This window comes from Pyricularia grisea (assembly GCF_004355905.1).
Source record: "Pyricularia grisea strain NI907 chromosome Unknown Pyricularia_grisea_NI907_Scaffold_2, whole genome shotgun sequence".
NCBI lineage: Eukaryota > Fungi > Ascomycota > Sordariomycetes > Magnaporthales > Pyriculariaceae > Pyricularia > Pyricularia grisea.
This window is the reverse complement of record NW_022156717.1, coordinates 3,975,361-4,001,161: the sequence shown is the minus strand read 5'-3', so window position 1 is coordinate 4,001,161 and position 25,801 is coordinate 3,975,361. Positions and strand designations below refer to the sequence as shown.

Here is a 25,801-nt window from a genome sequence, read left to right as displayed (position 1 = left end):
AAGACGTTTTACACAAATGGTCGATTCATTCGTGAGTATACATGTACGCCGTGGTTATATATGAACTTGACAAGACACAAAATCGGACGCTTGCATTTCAGAGCCTTGATTTGTCACTCATCATACCGCAACATCCGAGGCGTAATTGGCACTTGATAAACAGTAAATATGAACAGCAGAGCATTTCCAATTTTTATCTCATAGAAAGATGCAACGCGTACAAGAAAAAGAAATGGATATAATTTTTTTTAGCCACGACGAGCTTTATTCAAAACAAGCGAAACCCGAACAAATCAAACCCGACTAACAAAACAGTAACGCCCAAGCTTCAAGAGACAACCCATGCGGATATGGTATGTAATTCACAGCTAGTAGGAAGTACCTATCTTTCCAAACAGCTTAAGCAGTGGAAGCCAGAGGTGTGGGCTCAACACCAACACGCTCCTTGCTCAGGATATCGAGCAGGAGCTGCGATGGCCTGTTGTCCCTGAAGACCTTTTCGCTGTTCTTGAACATCTTCACGTTGGTAAGGTACTTGTCAAAGAGGAAGGAGCTGTCCATTGGGCCTCCCTTGGCCTCGGGGTGAAACTGCGTGGAGAAAATCGGGCGGGTCTTGTGCATCATGCCTAATGGACCACAACATGAATGTCAGTAACGACAAAATATAGAGATAGGCTTCACGGGAATACGGTAGGCCAAACTTACCCTCGTTGCTGCCATCGTTCAGGTTCACAAAGTACTCGATAAACTCGCTGGGCAGCGTGCTCGTGTCAACAGCATAACCATGGTTCTGGCTGGTAATGTGGCATTGTCCAGTGGTCAACTGCATGGAGGTCCGGTTAGTAAAACATTCAAAAGGAATTATGTAACGGAAAAGACCAAAGGCTTAAACTTACGTCGAGTGCGGGAATGTTGTGTGCCCGGTTGCCATACTTGAGCTTCAAAGTGCGAGCACCAACGGCCAGAGCAAGCAGCTGGTGGCCCAAGCAAATGCCCATGATGGGGACAGGGGATGTCTCCATGAGCCTGCGAAGGTTGTAGATGGTCTCCTGGCAGTGAGTAGGGTCGCCAGGTCCGTTGGAGATAAACACTCCGTCAAAGTTAGAGGCGACCTTGTGGATCGGGTAGTCATAGGGGAAAACAGTCACGGATGCCCCGCGGCTGACCAAGCTCCTGAGGATGTTCTCCTTCACACCACAGTCAATCAGACCGATGTGGAATGTGGGGTCGGGGGACTCGACGACAAAAGGAGCCTTGGTGCTGACACGCTTTACAAGGTTGATCAGACCCGGGTCAACGAAGCTCTCATCCTCATCGGCGTCATACTCCTGGCCGATGGTGATACGAGCAAGAGAAGAACCTTGCTCCCGGAGGTGGGTGACGATAGCACGGGTGTCAACGCCCGAGATGATGGGCACACCCTCGCGGGCACACCACTCGTTCAGACCCTCGACGGCAGTCCAGTGGCTGTACTTCTCAGCGATATCCGAGACGACAATGCCGGCGCACTGGATGTGGGGCGACTCGAAGTACTTGAGCAGGTTGTACTCGTCACGCTCCTTGGATGGAACACCGTAGTTGCCAATGAGCGGCTGGGTGAAGCACAAGATTTGACCACGGTATGAGGGGTCCGTCATCGACTCGGGGTAGCCTACGAGCGAGGTGGTGAAGACGGCTTCACCCGAGATGTTGGAGTTGGCGCCGTATGCCGTGCCGTGGAAGACGGGTCCATCCTATACCATCAAGGAGAGCAATCAGCATTGGGGAACACAGGAGGTGGAATGCTAGATAGAGACCACATGGGATGACATGACTTACACGGATGGTGAAGGTTGCATCAAGCCCAGCAACCGGGGCGGTGGCTCGGGACCGCTGAGCGGGCATTTTTCGGCCCTTGCTGCCGTGGGCAACCTGCTGCTGCTGGCTGCTGCTGACGAAGCGCAGCTGCTTGGCGGCAGGCCGAGCGTTGAATGCAACAGCACCGGCGACACGGAATGCCGGTGCCGTCTTGGTGGCGGCGGCCATACGGACGGACACCCGGGAGAGCATCATGTCGTCGATTTTGTTGGTGTTTTTTTTTAATAAATTGATTCGTAAATCTGAGAGGCTTTCTTTGATAAGTGCTCAACGGGGTTTTAAGCGGATAGGGCCCTCCACAGATGGTCTAGCAACCCTTGTCAGTCATGTCCACACACACTTTGAGGCGGTGAGTCAAGCAGCAGAGGCTGTGAGTCTACCAGGTCGGGAAGGGAACAAACCTGAGAGATAGTCCTGTGGGAGAGCAATGTCAGTAAAAATGAAAGGTCAATGGATAAAGGCAATGCATGTGGTGTTTCTGATGAAGGAGGTATGGGATCTCAATGGCACGAGACAGGGTTGCTCGAGCGTGGCTTTGAGCAGAAAACTTGTGACAGTGCTTGGTGAACAGGGCGACATAGGATGGGATGGGGGGTGGGGTCAAAGCTACGCAAGCAATGAAAGAGTCAAGTGGCAGAAAAAACCTACCTGAGAAGTGAATTCTGACGGGCGACCGTTCATAAGCGCGGCTTGGGGGGTTCCAGCTCTAAATCAGACTAGAAGTATGAAGGCAAGATGAAAGAATTGGTATGTGTCGTGATTGTTGTCGTGTGTGTGGGTAGATTCTGGATTTTTATTTACCTTATCCGGGGATGACGGAGGGTGAGGGAGGGGAGAAATTGGGAATTGGGAATTGGAATGGGATTTTGAGCTCAAGAGCTATCCCAGTTCCTTGCGCTTTGCAAGAGCAAAAAAAAAAAAAAAGTTCTTTGGGGGACTGGTGGGGCTTATCGTCGATATGTAACGCCTTCTATTGGTGAAAGAGTCAGTTCACTACCGGGCCCAATGTGGGGCTTGTCAACGTCCTCTGCGCAGCGATCGGTTTGTATCCAGCAAATCTTTGACGCTTGGTCTGGAGAGCCGCAATCGGAGCATGACATGGACAAAAAGGCAAAAGGGCAATGTGGGCTCTCCTACAAGGTATGCGTCACGTCACAGGTGTCAGGTCAAGCACTAAAGTTGGTGATACTGTCTATTGATAGACCACCTGGCAAGTTGAGAATATTGAGTGCGTACCTGGCAGGTATTTAAGCACCTATCTAGAATAGAGCATTAGGACTAAGCTAAATACACAGTCTAGACTAGACTAGACTCTAGAGATAGATATGCAAGTGCAATTTTTGCCCCACAATCTCCAAGTACATAGTAATATGAAAAGTTAGACAGAAAAAAAAAAGTATGTATCCGTACGGTAATCATCGGCGGTGATACAAAAGTAAGATTTTTGTTCCCCAGTCCATAAAAAGTTGCCCCTCTTTGGTGGTTAGACTCTTTCATGGGCAAAGCTAGCGCCGACTGCTGCATAGCCGGGGTCGGCTTGACATGCTCGCACTTATTTATCACTCACTGCTTTTATAATTCATGCGTGGTTCTCAAAGACAGACAATCATATGCTCGTACTCCGGCCTAATCGAAGATTTGAATATTTTGATCTCCATTGACGAGGGCTCCTAAGCGATGGATAACCCAGTCAGAAAGATGCTGAAAATATACGGAACTTTGGTACAATTATGAGCAAAGAACACATGCTACACATACTTTGCCAAGGACTTAGAATCATAACATTGTTTTGTTTTAATGCTTTGTTGCACTTCTGCTGTCTATCCAACCCGTGGTGTCTTGTGTGTATTTGCACCAAAGAAAACAAAAACAAAAGCAATTTTACAATGCCCCCAGTTCCTTGAGCTTGCCAATCAATCCATCAACATCCTCAACCTTGCCGCCGCCCTTTCTTGGCGGAGGCTCTGTAAGGGTAGGAAAAGAAGTAAAAAAGTCAGCAACAAATCCATTCGGCTAGGGACGGTATAGAATCAGCAGTAATGCATCCTTTTTTTTTTTTTTTTTTTTTTTTTTTTTTTTTTTTTTTTTTTTTTTTTTTTTTTTTTTACATCCAGTGAGTGTAGCAACTTACCAGTAACCTTGAGGACCTTGAGCCTGCTCTCGGCCGAGACGCCATAGTCCGACAGCTTCTTCTTCTCAAACGGCTTCTTCTTGGCCTTCATGATGTTGGGCAGGCTGGCGTACCGCGGCTCGTTCAGACGCAGGTCCGTGGTGATGATCATGGGCAGCTTGGCCTTGACCGTCTCGACGCCGCCGTCGACCTCACACGTGACGCTGACCGAGTCGCCCTCACCAAACTCGACCTTGCTGGCCTGCGTCGCCTGAGGCCAGCCCAGCAGCGCGGCGAGCATCTGGCCCGTCTGCGCCGAGTCGTCGTCGATGCTCTGCTTGCCCAGGATCACCAGGTTGCTCTTGTGCTCCTCGGCCGCCTTGCGCAGCAGCTTGGCCACGCCGAGCGGCTCCAGCTGCTCCTCCCCGGTCTCGACGTGCACGCCGCGGTCCGCTCCCATCGCCAGCGCCGTCCGCAGCACGTCCTGCGCCTTGGAGGGGCCGGCAGAGATGACGCAGATGTCCTCGACGCCGCCGGGGGCCGACTTCTTCTCGCGGATCCGCACCGCCTCCTCGACCGAGAGCTCGTCGAACGGGTTCATGCTGTGCTTGACTCCTGCGGTCTCGACGCCCGTCTGGGCTTTGTTCACTCGGGGCTTGACCTGGTAGAGGGGCCGGGCCGCATTTGGAAGCGGGCGTGTCCGTCAGCCATTAATTCCACACTCGAGCATCTCAAATTGCTGCTCGTTAATAAAGAAGAAGAAAAAACTCACAGCATAATCAATAACCCGCTTGACGGGCACTAATATCCTCAATGCAGACATGGTTGTTGTGAATTGGTATTCTTTGTCCAAGGAGGGCTAAAAATGGTATCGCAAGTGATGATGTCGTGGACAAGGCCGCTTCCTTGTACGATTCGGCCCAAGCGGTTAACCTCGGACTTGAGCAAGGGTGGGGAGGTGACAAAAGAGGGGCGGGCTTCTGCGTGGACTCTATTAATATGGCTTAGATACCAAGTCTTGACCCGTGATTCACTTTATCCACCTACCAGCTCTTCCCGTGCCCTAACCCTTGAATGGTTTCTCTGCACGCCTTGAAGTGTTGGTAGAGCGCTTGGAAGTTACTCACGCCATAATAGCACATGAAAGTTAGGGAATGTGGCTAGGTTGGTAACGAATTAAAGTATGCCAGAAAAGCCACGATGTGGACAAATGGACAAAAGTTTCAAATGGGTTGAATGTGCAAATAAAATAAATACGCTGATAAAGTCTGCAAAGATATGTCTATCACTCTCCACACGAGGGCCCCAGGGCAGCTCTCGCATCCTCTCCCACATCCCCCATCTAAACCACCCATCCCAACATCTCCCAGCCAAGAATTTTTATCTTGACTACCAATCATCCCATTCATCCTTTTTGGCCGTTTGGCTAGCCGAAGCACCTCCAGACCCTCCCGCGCCGCCGCTGCCACCCTTGCCCATGGCCGCGGTGCCAATGGAGCTTGGCTTCGGCTGCTGCTTCTGCTGTTGTTCAGGGATGTCGGAAAAGTCATCCCAGAACCCTTTGCGGGTCTCGTCGATCGGGACCTGCCGGACCTGCTGATATTGTTGCCGACTGTCTGGCCCCTCGACGAATCGGTTGAAGCTGGTTTGTGCGGTCTTGGCTCCTTGTTGCGCTGCTCGTCCGACCGTACCTGCAGTAACGCGAGCCTGTGCTGCAAAGTCCGAATCCGCGATCTGAATTTAGGGGGGAGTGGATGTCAGTATCTGAGACAAAAAGAAAAGAAGAAGACAGAAGGAGGCAAGGAGAGAAAAAAAAAAAAAAAAAAAAAAAAAAAAAAACTCCCCGAGGGCTGGCCTATTCATTATGCAGCCGCCATGGCAGCATCTCATGCGGAAGGTATAAGAATGAAGTGAAAAAAAAAAAAAAAAAAAAGAAAAAAAAAAAAGCCAGGGTGGAGGAAAATGCGAAAGGGATATAGATTCCACATACCTGTTTTGCAGTTGGCTGAATATAATTATTATTCACTGTAGTGGCAGTCTTTGTGACGGTTGATGCGAACCAGCCAAAGCCCTTGGAGAGCGCGGCCACAGGGTTGTTCTGCAGTTCATCCATTGAGGGGAGAGCCGCGTTGCCGCCGGCTCCTCCCGGCGCAGGCGCAGGCGTGTTTCCAAACCCGGCGTACTTGCCGCCCTGGCTCGGAGGCAGGTCCTCCGACCTCGATGCATTGTCGGCTCCGAGTCTGGCAAAGTACTTGTCGTCCACCCTCGTCTTGCCTCCGCTCGTCGCACCGCCGCTCGGGCTCTCAGACCTGCTGCCACCCAGCGATGGATCGTCCCTGAACCTCCCACCACCACCACCACCACCATTCTTCACCCCGTCCGCAGAGCCACCAAGCTGCGCGCTCGACCTGTTGTTTTCGGCAGGAGCAGCCTTCTTCTTCTCCCCGGGAACGTACTCGCGCCCGTCAACCAGCGCGCTGAGGCGCTCTTTGTACTCGTCGCCGGCCTCGCCGCCGTACCGCTCCGCAATGGTGGCGTCGTCCCACGAGATTCCCCTCAGCTCCGTGTCGGCGTGCTTCTCAAAGAATTCGCGCCACCGCTCGTTGCCCCCGAGCCGCATCCGCTCAATCTCGGCTGCCTTGAACGCGTCCATCGAGATGGACCGCACAAACGAGATGTGCACGCCCAGGCCTCGGTGCACGCCAGCGCATGACAGGCAGATGAAGATGCCGAACTTGGGCGACGCCCACTGCGGAGACGGCGCGCCGCAGTCGCAGCATAGGCTATTCTTGGACTCTTTCTGGATCGCGAGGAGCTGTTGAGGAAGAATAAGGTTGTTGTTAGACTTGATCTTTAATCTCTTCGTTCCTGTACCTGAAGTCCTGGTCGTGTTTATGTGTCTCTTTACCTTTGATCGAGTCTCCGGGTCGACCTCCCACATGCCCTTGGAGGCCATTTGCGCTGAAATGACAACTGACCTCTCAATCAAGTCCTGGTCCTAGGGTGGGTTCGTTGTGTAGAAAAAAAATTAAATAAAAAAAAATAACGTATGCAATGCTGGTTTGTTGGCAGTACTATGCTTTCGAACTTTGGGACTGAAATGTTCACCGTTTCGAAAGACACCTTCGCTGGTACCCATTGGGGGATGAGATGCAGGGGCTGTGAGGGAGTTACACGTCTCAATTTAGCCTTTTTGCTAGGGGCTACCCTGGAAACCCTGAGATCTAGGCTTACCTCTTACTGGCACTAGCAACCCATCAGCCAGCCAGCAGCGGGGCGAGCACGGTCTCGAAGCCACAACCGCAACAAGCTGAACAACTAACTAACCCTCAAGATGTAAGTTTGAAAGAATAACGCCAGACGACTTTTCTTCTTTTCTTCAACTTGGATTTTTCCTGGAGTAATTATTCTTAAATCAAAAAAGAAAAAAGAAAAATTGACCCTGGTCTCAAGGACCCTGGTCTCAAATGGAAGTGGGATATAAACATCCTGTCAAGTAGCCTCGTCATCCTAAGCAATTCACCAAGAACCACTTGCTCGTGTCCAAGACTTGCAAACACTTTCTCACAGCCGACCGATACGTTGCATCCACTGGCTGAGCAGTACGACCAAGTCGAAAGTATTATTTCGATGTGTGCGCTGCTGTACTGTACTTGGGTCGTCTGCTAATGAGAGACTACGCCCAGCCCTTGTCTTTTTTTGCTTCTTGTCGCTGTACGAAACGAATAGTTATAACAATCAGAATCCGTATTGCAACAGGTTCATGAGCATGTAAACGTTTTGTTTTGGTGAGAATCAGCTATGAGATGTGAGCCATATCAGATTATTGGGAATGCGCTGGACAAGCGAATAATAAGGGTCCTGAGGTCTAGATGTCATGTCATAAAAAAAAACCATAGATGGACTCCAATGCCCCTCCTTTTTTTTATCCGCCTCTCTTCATTCCTTCCACGTCATATCCGCCGTAAAAAAGTTCGTCAAACTCCCGTGATAAATCAATTTGATCATACGAGTAGCCAAATAATACAACGGGCAAAAGCCGGGCTAGGCTGGGAAAGGGGTAAAAGGTAGCTCGTTCCGTGAACCGTGTGTTTTCATCGTGTTGCTCAGACTAAATATCTAAGCAGTGGTGGCCGGGGCGGCGGGGGTAGCAGCCGGGGCAGCAGCCGCGTCAGTGGTGGTGGCAGGAGCGGCCTCGGCGGCGGGGGCGGCGGTTTCGGTTCCGTTGGCCTCAGTTGAGGCCTCGCCTTCCTGTGCGACGTCATCGTCGGTCTTGTCGGGGCTGTCGATGGCGACCTTGACAGCAATCTCGCGGCTGTCAATCTGCTTGCCGTTCATCTCGGCGACAGCCTTCTGTTGGAGCTCCTCAGAAGCAAGGGTGACAAAGCCGAAACCACGTCCCTTGCGGGGCTCGTTGCGAGCCTGGAGCTTCTTGATCATGAAACGGGGGATGGGGCGGAGAGCGATCTTGGCGGAAACAGGTTCATATGCGGCAAAGACCTCCTTGAGCTATATCCACGTGTAAATCTCAAGTTAGTAACACGATCTCGGGATTTCTTCTCTTTGAGTCTTCGGGACAGGGAGAGCTTACGCGAGCCTCGGTCATGTCGTATGGCAGGTTGGCAACCATGACCTTGGTCTTGGAGGCAATGCCATCGGCAGGGGGGCCGCGCTCACGGCGTTCGCGGGGCTCCCGGGGAGCCCGAGGCTCCTTCTTGGCCTTTTCATCTTTGTCAGTCTGGTTCTTGTTCGTGATGTCGGTCAGAGGCTTGACCTCAGCATCAGTGGCAGTAGCAGCCTGGGCATCGGTTGCGCCCTCCTGTCCCTGGTTCTCCTGCGCATAAGGATGCTTGTGTCAGCATGTATTTAGTTCAACCAGATACGATGCGATATGAGGCGACATACGTCAGAGCGACCGGCCCGGCCGGCACCGCCACGGCCACGACCGGAGCGGCCGCGACCACGGGTAGAACGAGAACGGCGAGTTCCCTCGGCACCCTCACCGTTGGCGCCCTCCTCCTTCGGCTGCGTGGGCTCGGGCTTGCGAGCAAGCTGGACCGAGACCTTGCGCTCCAGGACCTCTTGGCCCGAAAGCTCAGCGATGGCACGCTCAGCCTCGTTGGGGGTCGAGAGGTCGACGAAGGCGTAGCCGACAGGACGGTCGGTGCGGGGGTTCTTGGGGATCGAGATGCGCTCACTGATGGTGTAATGTTAGCTTTCTGATTTGGGAAGGTATGATTCGCGCAATGTGGGCAGTGACCGGTCTGAAGTCTATTCCGATCGCAATGTGGCTGAACAGCAAAGCGGGACTGTCTTGATAGATGAGACAAACCACCGTCTTGGCTGGGCCCCAACAAATCCCCAGTGGCAAGGAATCATGTTGCGCGATGTAGACGTCATGCTCGGAAATTGAATAGTAGAAAACCACACAAAGGCAGACAAGACCAAAAACAAGAGCAAGAGGAAAGATCAAAGGTTGGTAGATGGAGCTGATGGGAAAATAAAATAAAATAAAATAAAATAAAATAAAAGCATGACAACTCACACAAGGTAGCCCTTGAAGAACTCGGTCAACTTCCCCTCGCTTGTAGCGTATGCGAGGTTGCCGATGTAGAGACGGCGACCTTCGACAGCGCTGGCATGGTTGTCGTCGTTGGCCTTGTTGTCGGCCTTGCCAGAGATGGAGGTGTCGGCCAGAGTGGCGGCAACGTCGGTGACGGCGGCGTCAGTGGTGGGAACGTTCTCAACGGGAGCAGACATCTTGGACTTGGTGATGAGAATTGGGAGACGGCGAAAGGATTCGGCGGTTGTTGTAAAGTCGACGTTGACTTGAGTTTGGGATAACTCTGGAACTAAGCGGGGGAAGTTGTTAGGGTAGCTTCGTGCCCTAGATTGTGAAAGGTTGGCGGGTGGGTGCAAAGATTGCTTTCGCTGATCTTGAGATTGGTTGTGATGAAGATGGAGAGGGAAAAAAGAGGAGAGGACGAAACCAAGAGCCACAAGGAGGCGCGCCGACGAAATTCTAAATATTTTTTCGCAGACCCTGGGCCAGTTCCATCTTTCGGGGAATTAAGCGAAAGGGAGGGAAGAATCAGGTGGGTCTCAGCCAAGCGGTACATGGAGGGGAAGTTGCGGTGCGCGGGAACTACGGTGTAAGGGGACTTGCGATGGTGGCTATGTGAGGTAGCTGCAGACTCCACCTTCCTCCACCAAAACTGATTTTTGCAACGTGGGAGATGAACGTGGCTTCCTTTCACCCAAGAGAAATGCTATTACGACTCAAAGTCGGTAAACCAGGTTACACATCTATCTAATAAGGGAAAGTGCCTTATCGAGGTTAGTACTTCGCAAGTAGGAGATATCGTGGGCTGTGCTCTGGGCTTGGGTGCCTAGCTTGTAGGTATGGAAGGTACCTAGGTAGGTATGAAGCTTTGGGCATGGAGCTTGGAAGGGGGGGGGGGGGGGGGGGGCGTTGTTTTGAAGGCTTTGTTGTTTTGTTTGCTGTCATTCCATTTTTATTTGATCATCTCGATTTTATGTGTGATGCTTTGTCTCGTAACCAACCAAACACGGCCAATCAAATATTGCCCACGGTTTACGTAAACCACTCACAAATCATGTTTCTATTCGAGAACAAACACGTCAGAAGCCCTATGCTACTCTTTCTCTCTCACAGAGGGTGTAACCTCCACTCCTCAGCTTCAAAATGGTTTTTTCAGGCAACTATCATGAAGCTGTGGCGAAATTTAGAACTAGTCTAGGTAGTAGAAGCTGGAGAGCAGCTGTTATTATTTGTTTGTGATACCGGCGGAAGTTGCATCCGGCCGAACAACTATTACTTGGCGTTGATGGAATGCGCCGGTTACTGTACCAAGTAGGCCAGGTAAAGGAGATTAGGTAAGGTCAGTTCCAAGTCCTAGGATGCTTGCTCGCTCGCTCGGTATGCGAAGAGGGCACATGCCCAAGGTACATGGATGGGCGCAGTGAGAATATCAAGTCTTGAGTGATGGCGCAATCTCAAATTGCGGGCTTAATAGGGAGGTTTTCATTTCTAGAGCTCGGACACAATATACTCTGTACCCTTGTGTAGTAATACCACGGCTCATCAAGCCAGGATCATACAGGGCTACCTTGTGCAACCCCCTTATTGGCGAAATGATCATGGTCACAATTGCAATGAGCAATCTGGCAAAACGGGGCTTGCACAAAACGCAATCTCACGGAGCTCTTTCTAGAAGAAGTCCAATGTGGAGAGGGCAGTTCTGAGCGTGCCGGGGTCTGGAATGGGATGGCAGTTGGAGATAACTTGGCCAAAAAGAATTGAATTTCAAAAGTGTGCCGAGCTACACTACCTGCGGAATGTACGGTAAGTATGGATTGCAGTTATGATCCTGTTGGGTCTTTTCCCAAGGATGTATATTTCTTATCTATGCTTCCTTTTTTTTGTGTTGATTGTTTTTGTTTATTTTCCCTCACTTTTCAGTCGCTTGGCGCAAACAGCCGCAACTGAGGCTGCCAAGCCTTTTTTTTTTTTTTTTTTTTTTTTTTTTTTTTTTTTTTTTTTTTTTTTTTTCCTCTGTGGCCGGCACCGGCGCTACCCCCGCGTTTTGCCTTGGGCCCGATTGTAAAACTGCTAGTCTAGTCAAATGTCGTGCAGTGTGCTTTGAATTATCACCCTGCTTGTTCCAAAAACTAAGGCCCGTCTGACATCATTGCACCGTTGAGAATGTACCCAGGCACCATTTTCTTCTCTTTTTAGTCTATTCACTCCTTGTAATCGGCAAACCCTTGCGACGTGCGTCTAGATAGCGTGTCTGGACTACATACGGAACCACCTATATTACCCCTCGCATAAATACTCTATAGACCTGGTCAAGTTATACATACGCCTTTGCTGCAGGTGGTACAGGTAATTAGTCGGATCTATCCAGCATCGCCAGTAAATTTACAAGCAATACTCGACCAATTTTTCAAATATCTCACCGAACCTCAGTATGGAATCTTCCTCAAATGATGTCCAACTCAAGGACCGTAATGCATTGGTTCTATACGGTTCAGAGACCGGCAATGCCCAGGACATTGCCGAGGACCTGGGCCGTGCAGTCGAGCGTATGAGGTTCAAAACCACAGTGGAGGAGATGAATGCGGTCGAACTTGCAAGTACACCCCCCTATCGGGAGTGAGTACCTGAAATGCAGTGCAGACGGGTTATGTGATGGCTGACCGACGGCATGGATGCACACCCAATAGAAAGAGCTTCTGCAGTACAACTTTGTTATATTCGTAACGTCCACAACGGGGCAGGGAGACATGCCACAAAATTCAAATCGCTTCTGGAAAAGTCTTCTACGGCGCAAACTGCCACCCTCTTGTCTGTCGCGGTTAAGATTCACCTCGTTCGGCCTGGGGGATAGTTCTTATCCCAAGTGAGCAAGAAACAACACCTAGCTCATGAAAGCTTCCTTGGGGCTGGCTCTGACCTGGATGATATCGGTAGGTATAACTGGGCTTCACGGAAGCTCTCGAAGCGTTTGGTCCAGCTAGGGGCGCAGTCCTTTTTTGAAGCCGGCGAGGGTGACGAACGGCACGATGACGGGCAAGTCTTTAAACTTATGGGTTACGATGCTGACATACTGATCATCCTCTTTCGACTAACACGCACATGCATATATGTAGTATCGACACCGTATACTTGCCATGGAAACAAAGTCTACGCTCGCATCTCATGTCCCAGTACCCTCTTCCCGAATCTACAGAACCCATATCGGATGATGAGCCGTTACCGCCTCGCTTCGTGTTGTCGATCGATGATATCAAAGGAGCCACAGCCACATCATCTCTGACTTCCACCACATCAGAAGACCCTCCATCCAGCCTTCTGCCGATAGAAGAAGCAAGAGAAGCTATCATCCAGAGCGCATCCCGCGTCACCCCTAATGATCACTGGCAGGATGTGCGCCTTTTCAGCATGGACATGGACGAACCTGCCGAGCCGTTGCTGCCTGGTGCGACGCTTATCGTATACCCCAAGAACTTCAAGGCTGATGTTCAGACACTCATCGACCAGATGGGATGGCAGGATCAGGCCGATCTGCCTGTGCATGCAACCAAAGTACCAAAGGAGCTGGAGTGGTGCACTAAGCTCGAAGTCTGCACCCTACGCGACCTACTTATTCACGGGTTGGACATCACCGCAGTTCCAAGACGCGGCTTTCTCGAGAAACTCTTCTTCCTAGCCACAGATGCGGATCAGCAAGAACGGCTGAAGGAGCTTATAGACCCAAGCGGATCCCAAGACTTTTACGACTACACCACTCGCCCACGCCGCACCATCCTCGAGATACTTGGAGACTTCCCCTCGGTCAAGATCCCGCCCAGCTCTGCCGTGGACGTCTTCCCCGTCATCCGCGGCAGGGAGTTCAGCATAGCAAACTGCGCCTCGCGGCTCGCGGTCCCCGATGACCAAAGCACCCAGGCACAACCCACGCGGATCCATGTCGAGATCCTCGCGGCCATGGTAGAGTACCGCACCATCATCCGCAAGCCGCGCGTCGGTCTCTGCTCTCGCTACCTCAAGAGCCTCGGTGCCGGCGCCCACATCAACGTCGGCCTCAAGCAAGGGTCCGGCATGCAACGGCTCCTGACCCGACCGGTGATCGCCGTCGCGACCGGGACGGGCATCGCCCCGATCCGCATGCTCCACCAAGCGCGCGCCAACGCCACAAGCCCGACGCCGCCCGGCGAGATGCTCCTCTTCTTTGGCTGCCGCAGCCGCAAGGTCGATTACTACTTTGCCGACGAGTGGCGCCGTGCCGGCGACGGCCTGACCGTGATACCGGCCTTCTCGCGCGACACAGATGCCCTCATTGACATGGCCAAGACGGTGCAGCTGGGCGGTCAGGACGAGCCACCCCCAACGGCGGGGATGCCGCTGCCGCCGTCGTTGTCGGCGTCCACTGCGGGGCTCGACATGTCAGAGACGGGTATGCTCCGCCGGCGCGATGCCGGCAAGAACTACGTGCAGCATCACATCCGCCGCCATGCATACAAGGTGGCGGCCATGATTCGCGCCGGGGCGGCGGTCTGCGTGTGTGGCAGCTCCGGCACCATGCCCAAGGCCGTCCGCCTCGCGCTGGAGGATGCTCTCGTCGCTGGAGGGCTTTGCGCAACCGCTGCCGAGGCTGAGGAGTACCTGACCACGAGGGTTGAAATTTGGCAAGAGACGTGGTGATGGAACTGTTAGGTCAAGGTATTATCAAATGTTTTTTTTTTCTTCTTTCTTTTTTTTTTTCTTTTATTATATACATGTATATAGTTTCCTTATCTTCTTCCTCTTCGTTCTTATGATAGATATATACCGGTCGCTAAAGAAATTGATTCATGGGGAACGTCCAAATTGTGATTATAAACAAGGAATATATATGAAACATTATTGAAATAAACCGCACAGGTCCAGATGCCAAAGCCATCGGATCTGTCGATTGTATTATGTGCACGAATAGGCAGCGTTCGCAGCTGCGGTACGTGGTCACCTCTTATCATCCTCCCAGCTATAACGCCGTTCGGAAACTTGAGGGATGTGGATCAACTCGGTTGCGGCATCGATACGCTCCGGGCTGCTTGTACTTTGAGGACTGACGCCCTCGGCATCAGCGGCGGGCCTGTTTTGTTGTCGCACGATATCGTTGTCAACCATGCGTTCCTCTTCATCAACAGTAAAGTCACTGCCTAGGCTCTCATAAGAGTCTCGTCTGGATGCCCGCCTGATAAGTCCGAACGAGTTGGACGGGGTCTCTATCCGAAGACCGCGGCGGGGATCAGCCGGCGGTGTGGTGGACCTCTGTGAGTATGATGGTAATTGTGACGAGGGAGGCGAAGTAGGCACGTCGCTGCTGGCATGTGCTCCAGCGGCCTGGCTTGCGCTGTCACTCGGAAGTATTGTGGTTTGGTTTCGAGGTACTGGGGGTTGCTGGTTCGGTAAACAGATGTTTTCTGGCAATGGCCCTAGACAGACAATGTCGCTCTCATCTATTGGTGTGCGCTGAATGGGCGTAGGTGAGAGTAGCAGATCAGGAGACCTAGCCGTGGCCTGTGGCGGTGAATGGCCGCTGCTGTTGGTAGACGCCGATCTACCCAGAGCCACATGCCTCTGACGCTCCCCGGGACTTGACGCAGATCCGGTCCGCCTTAGTGGGAAGTGCCCAGAAGCCACCGTTATTGGCGATGGTAAATCCAGGAATCTAGCACCCCATTCTGGATTTGGACTCATTGGAGACGGTATCTGTGAGGGAAACGAGTTTGTGTTGTTGCCCTCTGAAGGGGCTGACACGGTTGGTGACGGGTTCTCGTCGTCCGGAGGCCGATAGTGGCCAACCGAACTGATATCTTGAATTAATTTCGTTCCGGTTAGCCCGTCCATGCTCGGATGCCCAACGTGCACTGTGGGCACAGTGGACGGCGAATATGTAGGCAGTGGACCCTGAAGCTGCCTCTGCATTTTCCTTCGTGCGATCTCATACTGGCTCATACCATGCTCAGAACCCCCTGTCCCGAACTCTGTGCTGTCATCGTAAGCCATGTGATCGTGTGTGGCGTCCAGCTCTACTGGTTCTATGGGAACTGGCATCTCATAGCGCTCGTGCGCTGCATCGGCTCCAACCTCGACTGGCTGCGCACGTGAGCCATCGAGTTCGTGCGACAAGGGGGCAGGCCCGGCCCGTCTTGGCCTTCGTCCCCCAGTGATGAACGATACGAAGCGGTTAAGCGGGCCCGCAGGTTCGTCAGGCCCCAGAGTTGACCCGCCATCCTGGGAGAGCTCGGCTCCGTTCTTCTCCGAAGGCGACATGGGAGTCTTGGCTTGCGCGGCCTTTCTGCGTTGTCGTCGCCAAAGCCATAGGGCAAAGAACATACCAACCGAAGCTCCAACGACGCCCACCACTACACCTGCAGTCTGTCCTGTGGTCAAGCCAGCCTTGCTCGACGGTTTCGGCACAAAGGCTGGATAATCGCTGTTGGCAGGCCGTCCAATAGACTTGACGGAGTAATTGCTCGCTGCATTCCTCGGGTATTGAGCCTGGTAAACAGCGAACAGTCGCTCTTCATATTTGGTGATAATGTAGGCCTCCTGCATAAAGGCGCGCCCGATGACAAACTCGTTGACGTTCTTGGCACGACGCAAGGGGAAGTAGGCCAACCCAGGATCGTAGGGTCCAAATATGTTTCCATACGGATACGTCAGATATTGCGTGAAAGCATGGCCAGAGATGGTGATGTTTACCACCCCCGGGGCTTCCAACGGCTTCCCGAAGCTATTACTGTTGTCCCAACTCGACAGGCTAAAAGTGTAGCTCAGCCGATCAGCTCGCAGGGGCGAGTCGGTAGAAGTCAGCTGATCACCGCTGAACAAGTACACATCGAGCGTGCTGTTATAGGTGAGATTGAGCGCATCTGCAAAGCGATCACAGATGGATTCTGGCAGTGCGAGATAGGGCAACGTTGTGTCAATCGTGACGACCAGGGAGTCGTTCATTGCGACCAGAGATTTATGGAGCTGGCCTGCCCAGCCTGGAGGAGGCTTGGTTGTATCATTAGTATTGGCGTTGATTCCGCGGAGCCGAACCTGAGGTGTTCGAATGTCGGGGTTAAGATTAAAAACAGTGTTATGACTCTGGAATCGGAGGGGGTCGTATCCTCCCAGGATCAGAGAGGCGGGGACACCGCCATCGATATGCCATGCGCCGGCTGTGTAGCCATAGCTGTTGCTGGCTATGAGGCCATACTCCTCAACCATCTGAGAAATTAAAGGGGTCGTAACTCGATCGCCAAACCGTCCGCGGATGACTCCCAGGCCAATATAGCCTTGGTAGTAATCTGTTGTGTTGATCGAGGCTATCAGTGCATCGTTGATAGAGATGGTCTCGCCCTCAAGGCTGTTGAACATGGCTAGTTTGTCTAGACCGTAGTCTCCGGTGTCGGAGAAGCCCGACGACGTCAGCCCCAGTTCCCAAGCACCCAGTGATGTATAGCTCTGGGAATCCGAGGCATTGTAAGTGTTTCCCCGTTCTGTAGCACATGCATTACCTATCATGAGGGGAGTTTGTTAGAGAGATGTCGCCCGAGACAAGATCTGCAAACCACGAGCAAGCCGCAGTTCGGTGTACTTACTGTTTGCCGGACAACCTCCCCTGCCAATTGCCCAAACCTCTGATATCCCAGTGCTCGCGAGGAGTTGGACTGGCTGTGCTGGGTACCCGAGGTTTACCTCGAAAGTTGACCATGTGCCGTCTATCTCAACCCTATCATCCAGAGAGGTTAGACGATGTATATACCCAGCAGGAGTACGTCTTCGTACAGTGTGGTCATGTACACGTAGGGTAGATGCATATAGCTAAAATACAAAGACAGGGAAGACAAGGGAATGGATATAAAACAAAGATTAGATTAGATGGTCCAGGTAGGGATGGGACTAACCATTTTTGTGAAGGTTGTACCCAATACGCGCTACTGCCAGCTTGAACCAAGCGCGGGACAAGCAGTAGGGCATGAGCTAAAGGAAGGCCAATATGCATTCTGGTAATAGTCATCAAAGTCGGTTGAGATGACTTTTGTGCCCCAGACTAGCAAGTGTACCTGACCACGCACGGCTTCCAAGGCCCGGTCGTCACCGTGATAGAATGGCGTGGTCTTTGCTGTCCATCAATCAACTCGAGAGCCGATCCCGGCCGCCTTTGGAAAAATTCGGGCGCGAGGTTTGCTCGGCTTTTTCGTCGCGTGTGGTGTTCTATACCATATTTTCTTTGGTGTTGGTCCGAACGTTTTCGCTTGAATGGTTCCCCAGTGGTCCGTCCGTTCCTCCTGGAGCTAATCCAAACTTTCGTCCGTCTCTTTTTTTTTTTTTTTTTTTTTTTTTTTTGCGCAAACAATCCCCTCTTCCTGGGAGCAATCCAAAAGTTTCGTCGACGATGTCTGGATGTGTTGAAAAATCAATCCCAGGTTATGCAGGGCAACGGCTGGTATGTGTTGGTTTGTGGGCAAGCTCGCTTGGTTGATCACACACTCTCTCTCTGCTGCCTCTGCTATAGCTCTCTGGTGTATAGTCGATCGGAATGTGATTTTTTTTTTTCATACACACTCTCTCAGTCCTTTCAAAAGTGTTCAGTTGGAAAGTCGATTTTGTCTGAAACTGCTACACGCGTCGTGTAGGTAGTTCGGTCTTCAAAGCCAGGAGATGTATGCAAAGGTGTGAAAGTATGGACGAGATTCTTAAAAAGCTGGGCATGGGGAAATCTATGGGAAACAAGTCCCATGCAATCGGACAGACCGCGCGTGGAAGTGGAGGTCTCCAGGCTGGGGGTCTCCTCTCCGATCAGGGGCCCGCTTTAGGTAGGTGGTTAGCTCTCGTCTTGGCCCTGTAAAAAGCGCCGCGTTTCCTAACAGGGGTCTCTGCCTCGCCTGGACCTGGATACGGCGGTGTCGGAGCTACCCGTTTCTAGGTCCAAGCCCAGTCGTTGTGCGTTTGATCACCGGATACAAAAACCTTTTTGACTATAAGGTAAGGTTTGATGGGAACGGATCTACTTTATAATACAGGCAAGTATTTAACGTAGGTAGCTAAGATAGGTAAGGTAGGCTCTGCACTTTGCCAATTGCTGGCTTTATACGGAGTAGGTCTCAAACCTTCCGACGACCATTGGTAGACAAAACCCATAGTGGACTTGTTTTCTTCTGGCTGGAACTAGGTCTAGAAGTGGGGATTTGTTTAGTACGCAGCAGAGGCAAAAAAAAAAAAAAAAAAAAAAAAAAGAATCTGCCTATCAACCCTTGGTAGGCAAGGTAGGTACTATGCAGACACAGGTTCTCGCGGCTGTATACGTTAAGTAGGCTTTTTTGCGTGATTTGCAATCCTTTTAAGCGAGGCTTGTATGGGTCAAGAAGTTGCAAGATTCTGGGTTCAAGCCAACATAAACAGCAGACTTGTGGGTTCAGTCAAGGCATGGCAGGGAGGGGTTTTCACATATAACGTCGTATCCCCCTCACCTTGTGCAAGTGATCCGAGAGCTACTTTGTAAAAGAAGCCATTATGATGGAAGCGGGGCGAAGCATATTTATTACTATGTGGTAGTTCTAGTAGTTAAACATGCATTGCCAAGACACATGACTAGGAACAATCCTACTTAAGCCAGGGGGAAGAGGAACCTTCTTTTTTTTTTTTTTTTTTTTGCTGGCCGCAGTGGCCGGTCTTGCCGATTCAAAATGTTGAGCCTCTGAATAATATGCCATCTCCCCTCTCGGACAACTCGGCTCGCAGGCCTAATTCGCGGCCTGATAGTTCGGCTGTGGGGGTAAATGGCACGCGGTTGGCCAATATAGTCTAACACTTTGAGGCAAATCTGGATAAAGCCATGCAAACAAATAAATGGTGACGTGGTGATACCATCTACTCTGATGTACATGGAAATCTGGGTTCCATTCTTCTCATTCTAGGGTTCCAAGCTTTGCTTTTCTTTTTCTTTTTGTAAGGGGATGCCTTCTCCGTACTTCTGCACTCAAAATGAAACTATCCAACATGGAACCATTCGTTTTATTTTCTCCTGCTACGAGTGTGCTCACATCAGGGGGCTCGACATGAAAGGGGTACTTAAAAAGTAAAATCGAGGTGGTGGAATGGCTTGATAGATGTTACGGATACCGGTATCCCCGGTGGTGAAAAAGTAAAACAAAAGAAAATGTCGACCAGAAACCCCTGGACAACTTGTGTGAATATCCTTGCTCCCCCACGTTATACGTGAGGTACTCCGTACCCAGTTGCTAGGTAGGTGTCCTTGGTAGCTTACCTAGCCAAGAGATAGAAGTAAGGATTTCACGCGGTAAATTTGCCAGAGCCTTTGCCGGTAATCAAGCGCTAAAGCCGCCGTACTGCTTTCAACTGCATTCATTGATCAAGGAATATACAGGTAGGGAGGTACTCGAGAAACCCACAAAAGCAAGGACAGCTACCTATCTCGGCAGGTCTCCTACCATTTACTCCATAACATCTGAATTGACTTTTCTGGCAGGGACCACACTGGTTTTTTTTAAACAAATGTACGGTACCTACCGTCGACAGTCATACACGAGTTGAGACCGCCGCAAGAGAAAAAAAAAAAAAAAAGAAAAAAAAAATCAAACAAAGCATCATGGCGAAAAAAATCAAAAAAATCACGTCTCCAGAACAGACAAGAGAAACCCGCGGGAAATATCCCGATCGACCAGGGATCAATGAATAATGTTGGATAGCTTAAGTCACTCTAAGGTAAGGAGTGGTTCGTAAATCTTCAACTGGAGCGAGTAGAACTGAATTGAACATGGCAAGCATGGAGGCCCCTCGCCAAGGGGTGCATGTCAAAGCGTCGATTGTTCATTGCCGGGGTGGGAACTTTGGGTCATCTATCTCATTCAGGATGGGTCAACTGACTGACACTTGTCTTTCTTCTCCACAGTTGAGGGCGGCCGTTGGTCAGGTACAAGACCTCCTTCAGCAAGCTCAGTTACGCTCCAAAAAGGCCGAACCAAGCTTGCCCTGCTCCGACCCGCTTTTCTCCCTGTAATGATCCTCTCCCTCAAATTTCCTTAAGCTTTTATTCACTTTCCTTTTCTCAATGCCGAAACTGTACCAATATTAAGCTGAGGCCGGTGAACCCGGATTACGACAACGCCCAAAATCATGGCATAGACTCTGAGGATCAATCTGATCTGGAATAGGAGGTATTCGGATTGATTTCCTCAATTGAACGCTGCCATCGTCATGTGTGGGAGGGAGAAGAAGAAGAGAAGAGAAAAAAAAAAGAAAAAAAAAACCCTCCCCTCCCCCTACTAAGGAGAGTGCCGTAAAGTAAGTACGGAGTAGGTTGATGGCGCAAAATCAGTCAGTCCACACGGGGGTCGGATATCTGTTTTCTCCTCCTGGAGCACATGGCATCTTAATTTGGTCACCAAAGCGACAAGACGCACGCACGCAGGCTGCTGTCACGTAGGCCAAGGTCCAAGTCTTTGATTTGGCCGCCTAATGAGGTGATACAACAACAAACCCACCCTGGAGCAACTTGCTGGATTGATCATATCAGTACTTACAACAGCGATGGCGGCCTCGACAAAATTGGCCACCCACCCAACAATACAACAACCAATCGCTTTACATAACTTTCGGAAAGATCCTTAATGGCCTGGGCTACTACCTACACTGATTGCGGCGGTTTCGAAAGCTGGCGCCATCTTGCAGGCAGCCCATAAGACATGGCATGGGCCCCTGTCACCCAGGGCTCGCTCTTGTGTGCGGTACTGTACTACTACCTACGTACTGTGCAGCACAAAGCAAGACCTTCCAGCCACGAGGGCTTCGCGTTTCTTTCCCAATGTAGCAAGCTCTCCGCTTGCTCCATTTTGCTGCGCAGTATTATGCTGCCTCACACTTCAGCCCCAAGTATACATACCTATCTTGCTATCTACAAAGTACGAAGTACGGGTAGTAGGTAGCTACGTGCATATGTTCTTACGAAGTACTTACCTTACCTTACCTAGCCCAGCAGCCAGCTGAGCAGACCACAGCCAGAAACGGACGTATTCTCCGGATGGTTGCGTGATCCCTTCAGGAGATTTCGGTCCCGCGCCGCAGCGGAAGACTAGACTAGCTTCATTTTGGCCCCGTTGAAGTCAAGGACGCGTGTGTGCTTTTTTTTTTTTTTTTTTTTTTTTTTTTTTTTTTTCTCTCTCTCTTCCTGTCTCCCTCTCTCTGTCTCTCGCTGTCTCCCACTCCCGGCTGGGCAGTGAACTGTCGATCTTGGCGAAAAGAGGTAAAGAGCCAAGTCTCTCTACGGTGCTCATGAAAGGACCAGCCAGGCGAGATGATCGACCCACAGTATTAACCCTGGCCCTTGCCTTTTCCCTTTTCTTCTCTTCTCCTCTCGCTTGTTTTTTTTTCTCCGTTTGGCTCTCTTATTTTCCTATAGCCTCTCCACTATAGGATTGTCTCTGGGTGAAATAGGTCAGTCAATCGTTCTTATGTTCCACATATTGTCAGACTAGCAGGCTAAGAAGCAAAGTCGCATGGTGCTGTGCTCGCACATGGTGGCCACCAGCCCAGCCCAATCAAGCTTGCAATGTTGCATTACAAGTGCAGCTTGCGGTCGCCAAGATACGAGCTGACAAGCTGGCGTGCACAGTGTGCTTGGCGGGTGGCTGCCCACCATCCCATCGGGAAACGGGACCATCTAGACCATGAAGGAACAGGCGATAATGAATTATTGCATGGAGAATTCGGAAATTTACCATGTTCCGCCCTCTCGCCAGATTCTGCTGCCGTGGCTCCCCGTCGTTCGTCAATGGATTGGACTGGACTTTCCGGGCTGCGGCTGGAATATTTACCCCTCCTCCGTATCATGTCCCAAGATCAGTCAGTCTATCCTCCATCTAGGTAGGCCTGTTCGTTCGCCTGTGTTTCTCGTTTGCCCTGCATCCTCCTGCCTGCATGCCGCGCTCTATCACACTCGTTTGATTGCCCACGACTTGGTACCTTCCTGCTGGCCCTCTCTCTCTCTGTCTCAAGACGCATCCAGTCGAGCAATGACCAAAGCGCCTTGACTTTTCGCACCGGTAACCTGTTCCGGATTGGGTTGACATCCACAGCATAGCCTCAATTGCTTTTTCAGGGCGGTGAGAGCTATCAAGAAAGCGTTGTTTGGCTATTGTTTTCTTTGGCGTTGCCGTTGTCACTTTTGTTTTATTTGATAATTTTTTTTTTTGGGGGTGGAGGTATCTTTTGTGACAAGACAAAGACTTGGGCTTCCGGCCTCGTCCAGTACAGGTCCCTGATATCACGCTCGCTATAATCCATATGAACTGAGGAAGCTGGAAATCAATCATGGTTGCAACTCGTCTGACACTGCTGTCGTTGGCAGCTGTGTCAAGTTGCATGTTTGGCGTTTTTCGTGGAGGTAACTAGAATATTGCATCTCGCCTTGACTCTGCGTCATCTCAAGAGACATTATACTAACTTTGCACTCATTGTAGAGTCACGATCAGGTCGCATTGACCGGAGGTTAAACGGTTCAGGAGGGGAAAGTTCGGCAGACGATGCCGCTTCTAGCAATGGTACACCTTTTAGCGAGGATGTGATTTCACCGTCCGCAACGCCATCGGAAGGAGCAGTGTTTGTGCTGTCATCAGTAGCGTCAGGCAATGCTGTCGTATCGATGTCGTTTGTATCTGCGGCGTCAACGGCTTACCCGCCTTCCACGTCGTCGACATCGTTAACAACGGAGACGATATTATTTGCCCAGCCCACCGTATCTGCTGCTCAAACAGGTCCTGCTCCTCCTGGAGCGGCTATAGTCATCAAGACAGTCAGTTCGGGACCGGACGTCACCTCGACTCTGAGTGTTGGGATTGTAGCACCACCAGCTACAACGTCTGTTCAGGCTGCGGCAGGCAACGTAAAGAAGCCACCAGCGCTACCGTCAAAGCCGAACCTAGCCAACAGCACCGTAACCACATCCATGAACTTTTCCAGAACGATCAGCTCTACCACAGATATTTGGACGCTTCCAACCGAGCTTCCCGTCGATGTCTCGCTTCCAGGTGTGACGTTACCTTCATTAACTATCCCAACCATCTCATTTGGAGACTGGGTGACAATCATGCCGACTACGACCACAACGGCTGCGCCCACCGGTACACCTGGTGGTGGCATCAGCTATTGTCAAGCTTCAGACCTGGAGAAGCCCACGACATCATACTCTATAATTTACTCGACTACCATCACTTGGACTGGGGATCCAGACGAATATACGGCACCTTTCCCGCCACTCATCACGCCTAAGCCCTCCTGTGTACAGTCGCCCCAAGCAACCACTCAGGCAGTACGCTATACCTTGTCCCGATGCAATGGTACCGACACCGAGACCGAATATCGCACGTGCGAGTTTTCGACGACAACCGTTTACGACGTTGTCACCGGTCGCCCTGCGCCTTCTACATCTAACAAGGCGAAGGGAACCACGACGGTTCTGGTCACCGACAAAAACCCTGCTGTTGTGTTTCCCACGTCGTCGATGCCCGACTACGGCGGTGCCGACAGGGACGGCGGCACAAAGTATAGAGACAAGGTAACTGCGGGTGGTGTTGATGCTGCTCCGACAACCACCGGCCCAGGGGGAAGCAAACTTGGCAGTGGTAGTGGTAGTGGTAGTGGTGGTGGTGGTGGTGGTGGTGGTGGCGGTAGTGTTCCTGCAGTGCCCATCACTGTATCTCTCCGTCCAGGCGCTGTGACGCTGAACGACCAGGTTTATACGGATAACCCGGCGCTTAGGACACAGGTCGCGCAGGTCGGCGGGCAGTTGTTCACCATCGAGCCAACACGCGTGATCGGCGCCGGTACCACCCTCACCAGGCCGACAGCAAGTGCCACGCCGGCGCCAACAACACCCATAACGACCGTCGTCGGTGGCGCCCCGGTCGTAATCAGCTCTGGCGTCGCAGTTGTCGATGGTACTAGCTTCTCGCTCGATGGGCCGCCCACGACCAAGGTTGTCCAGGACCAGACCGTGGCCATTGGCGCTGGCGGCGTTGAAGTTACGGGCCCTACCGGGACCACCCGTCTCGTCAGCTCGCCACGCCACACGGAAGTCGTGGTTGCGGGCGGCGAGGTCGTCACCGCCATCGGCACGTCGGTGCTGGTGCTACGCGGCACAACCATAACCTACGGGCCATCGACGCCCATCACCAAGATGAACATCCAGGGCGACGAAGTCACGGTCGGACCGTCGGGCATCACAATCCGCAACAAGGTCCTGGGCGGCGCGTCGGCCCGGGAGTCGGAGACGCAGTACGAGGTCGTCGGCGGCGCTACCATCACCCAGGTCTCGCCCAGCGTCGTCATCATTGCCGGCTCCACCTACACCGTCGGGCCCGGCGCTCCCCAGACGACGGTCGTCATGGGCGAGCAGACCATCACGCTCGGCCCTACAGGCGTCGCCGTCTCGACCATGACCTTGGCCTACCCGCTCGGCGAGACCCCGACTGCAGTCACCATCACCCCCGGCGCCACCGCCGTGGGCGTGGCGTCTGCTACCACGACGGGCAGCCGCAGCAGTGGCGGCGGTGACAGCAAAGGCGAGGAGGATGCAGCTGCGGGCCTGAGGCCGTCCGGAGTGCTCTTCAGCATTTCCTTATTCAGCATTGCATCTGGCGTTTTGGTTTGGGTTCTGTAGACAATGCAGCGACATGAAACATTGCTGCTGCTTTTTCCCCACTCTCTTTTATTGTATAATATCTTTACTAAAATCTCTAATTTTTGTTTATAATTGGGGGGGTTCATGGCGGGAGAAAGACTTTTGGAGACCCCGGGGGAAAAAAAAGCAAAGAAAAAAAAAAGCCGTTTAGGGTCTAATGGGCAGCGAAAACGAAGGAAGGAAGGGGGCGAAAGGCATGTTTGCAACGATGCCTCGGACAAAGGAATGGCCTTGATTTTTTGAACCTATGCACTGAATTGTGTTTACAGATAATGAATATCATGAAAAATACGAACTTTGTATCTGAGAAACTCGACATCAATGTCTTCCATGTATCTATATCACTTGCAGTGGATAATCACTCAGATTCCCTCCGGCTTGCATACCTACCAACCGCAAACACTGTCCAGTATGAAACAATTATCATGAGGTTATTCCCAGTTACTGGTTATTTTACCATGTTCAAGTCACGACAGCATTTAAAAAGCATTAAAAGTAACAAATCATTAATCTATCGGGTATTCCGAAGTTTGCAGTTTTAAAGTGACATTCCTCCACAGTAAAGCGTATT

General features: G+C 51.5%; 8 protein-coding genes across 8 annotated transcripts; 3 read left to right on the top strand and 5 right to left on the bottom strand.

The window, feature by feature from the left end:
• Positions 1-139: 139 nt before the first annotated feature.
• Positions 140-2,702, bottom strand: PgNI_03753 (uncharacterized protein). Its single transcript, XM_031123806.1, has 6 exons — positions 2,506-2,702; positions 2,259-2,271; positions 1,819-2,164; positions 897-1,733; positions 706-823; positions 140-626 (listed from the first exon to the last, which is right to left on the bottom strand). Exons 3-6 carry the CDS (start codon positions 2,050-2,052, stop codon positions 400-402), a joined length of 1,416 nt encoding a protein of 471 aa, XP_030985655.1. The 5' UTR covers positions 2,053-2,164; positions 2,259-2,271; positions 2,506-2,702; the 3' UTR covers positions 140-399.
• Positions 2,703-3,615: 913 nt separating this feature from the next.
• PgNI_03752 (uncharacterized protein) lies at positions 3,616-4,874 on the bottom strand. The gene is made up of 3 exons (XM_031123805.1): positions 4,740-4,874; positions 3,989-4,628; positions 3,616-3,821 (listed from the first exon to the last, which is right to left on the bottom strand). The coding sequence occupies exons 1-3, from the start codon at positions 4,788-4,790 to the stop codon at positions 3,739-3,741; spliced, it is 774 nt and encodes a 257-aa protein (XP_030985654.1). The 5' UTR covers positions 4,791-4,874; the 3' UTR covers positions 3,616-3,738.
• A 326-nt stretch (positions 4,875-5,200) lies between these two features.
• Positions 5,201-7,102, bottom strand: PgNI_03751 (uncharacterized protein). The gene is made up of 3 exons (XM_031123804.1): positions 6,876-7,102; positions 5,958-6,782; positions 5,201-5,701 (listed from the first exon to the last, which is right to left on the bottom strand). Exons 1-3 carry the CDS (start codon positions 6,921-6,923, stop codon positions 5,357-5,359), a joined length of 1,218 nt encoding a protein of 405 aa, XP_030985657.1. The 5' UTR covers positions 6,924-7,102; the 3' UTR covers positions 5,201-5,356.
• A 626-nt stretch (positions 7,103-7,728) lies between these two features.
• Positions 7,729-9,956, bottom strand: PgNI_03750 (uncharacterized protein). Its single transcript, XM_031123803.1, has 4 exons — positions 9,513-9,956; positions 8,873-9,164; positions 8,559-8,816; positions 7,729-8,476 (listed from the first exon to the last, which is right to left on the bottom strand). Exons 1-4 carry the CDS (start codon positions 9,725-9,727, stop codon positions 8,087-8,089), a joined length of 1,155 nt encoding a protein of 384 aa, XP_030985122.1. The 5' UTR covers positions 9,728-9,956; the 3' UTR covers positions 7,729-8,086.
• Positions 9,957-11,961: 2,005 nt separating this feature from the next.
• PgNI_03749 (uncharacterized protein) lies at positions 11,962-14,198 on the top strand (the record flags this gene model as incomplete). Its single annotated transcript, XM_031123802.1, has 2 exons — positions 11,962-12,146; positions 12,644-14,198. The coding sequence occupies 2 exons, from the start codon at positions 11,962-11,964 to the stop codon at positions 14,196-14,198; spliced, it is 1,740 nt and encodes a 579-aa protein (XP_030984426.1).
• Positions 14,199-14,209: 11 nt separating this feature from the next.
• Positions 14,210-17,849, bottom strand: PgNI_03748 (uncharacterized protein). The gene is made up of 3 exons (XM_031123801.1): positions 17,438-17,849; positions 17,132-17,262; positions 14,210-17,047 (listed from the first exon to the last, which is right to left on the bottom strand). Exons 1-3 carry the CDS (start codon positions 17,548-17,550, stop codon positions 14,496-14,498), a joined length of 2,796 nt encoding a protein of 931 aa, XP_030984427.1. The 5' UTR covers positions 17,551-17,849; the 3' UTR covers positions 14,210-14,495.
• Positions 17,850-21,677: 3,828 nt separating this feature from the next.
• PgNI_03747 (uncharacterized protein) lies at positions 21,678-22,072 on the top strand (the record flags this gene model as incomplete). Its single annotated transcript, XM_031123800.1, has 2 exons — positions 21,678-21,986; positions 22,045-22,072. A coding segment is annotated over one exon (288 nt), but the record flags the coding sequence as incomplete, so codon positions are not given.
• Positions 22,073-22,115: 43 nt separating this feature from the next.
• PgNI_03746 (uncharacterized protein) lies at positions 22,116-25,539 on the top strand. The gene is made up of 2 exons (XM_031123799.1): positions 22,116-22,935; positions 23,012-25,539. Exons 1-2 carry the CDS (start codon positions 22,863-22,865, stop codon positions 25,207-25,209), a joined length of 2,271 nt encoding a protein of 756 aa, XP_030985423.1. The 5' UTR covers positions 22,116-22,862; the 3' UTR covers positions 25,210-25,539.
• Positions 25,540-25,801: the final 262 nt, after the last annotated feature.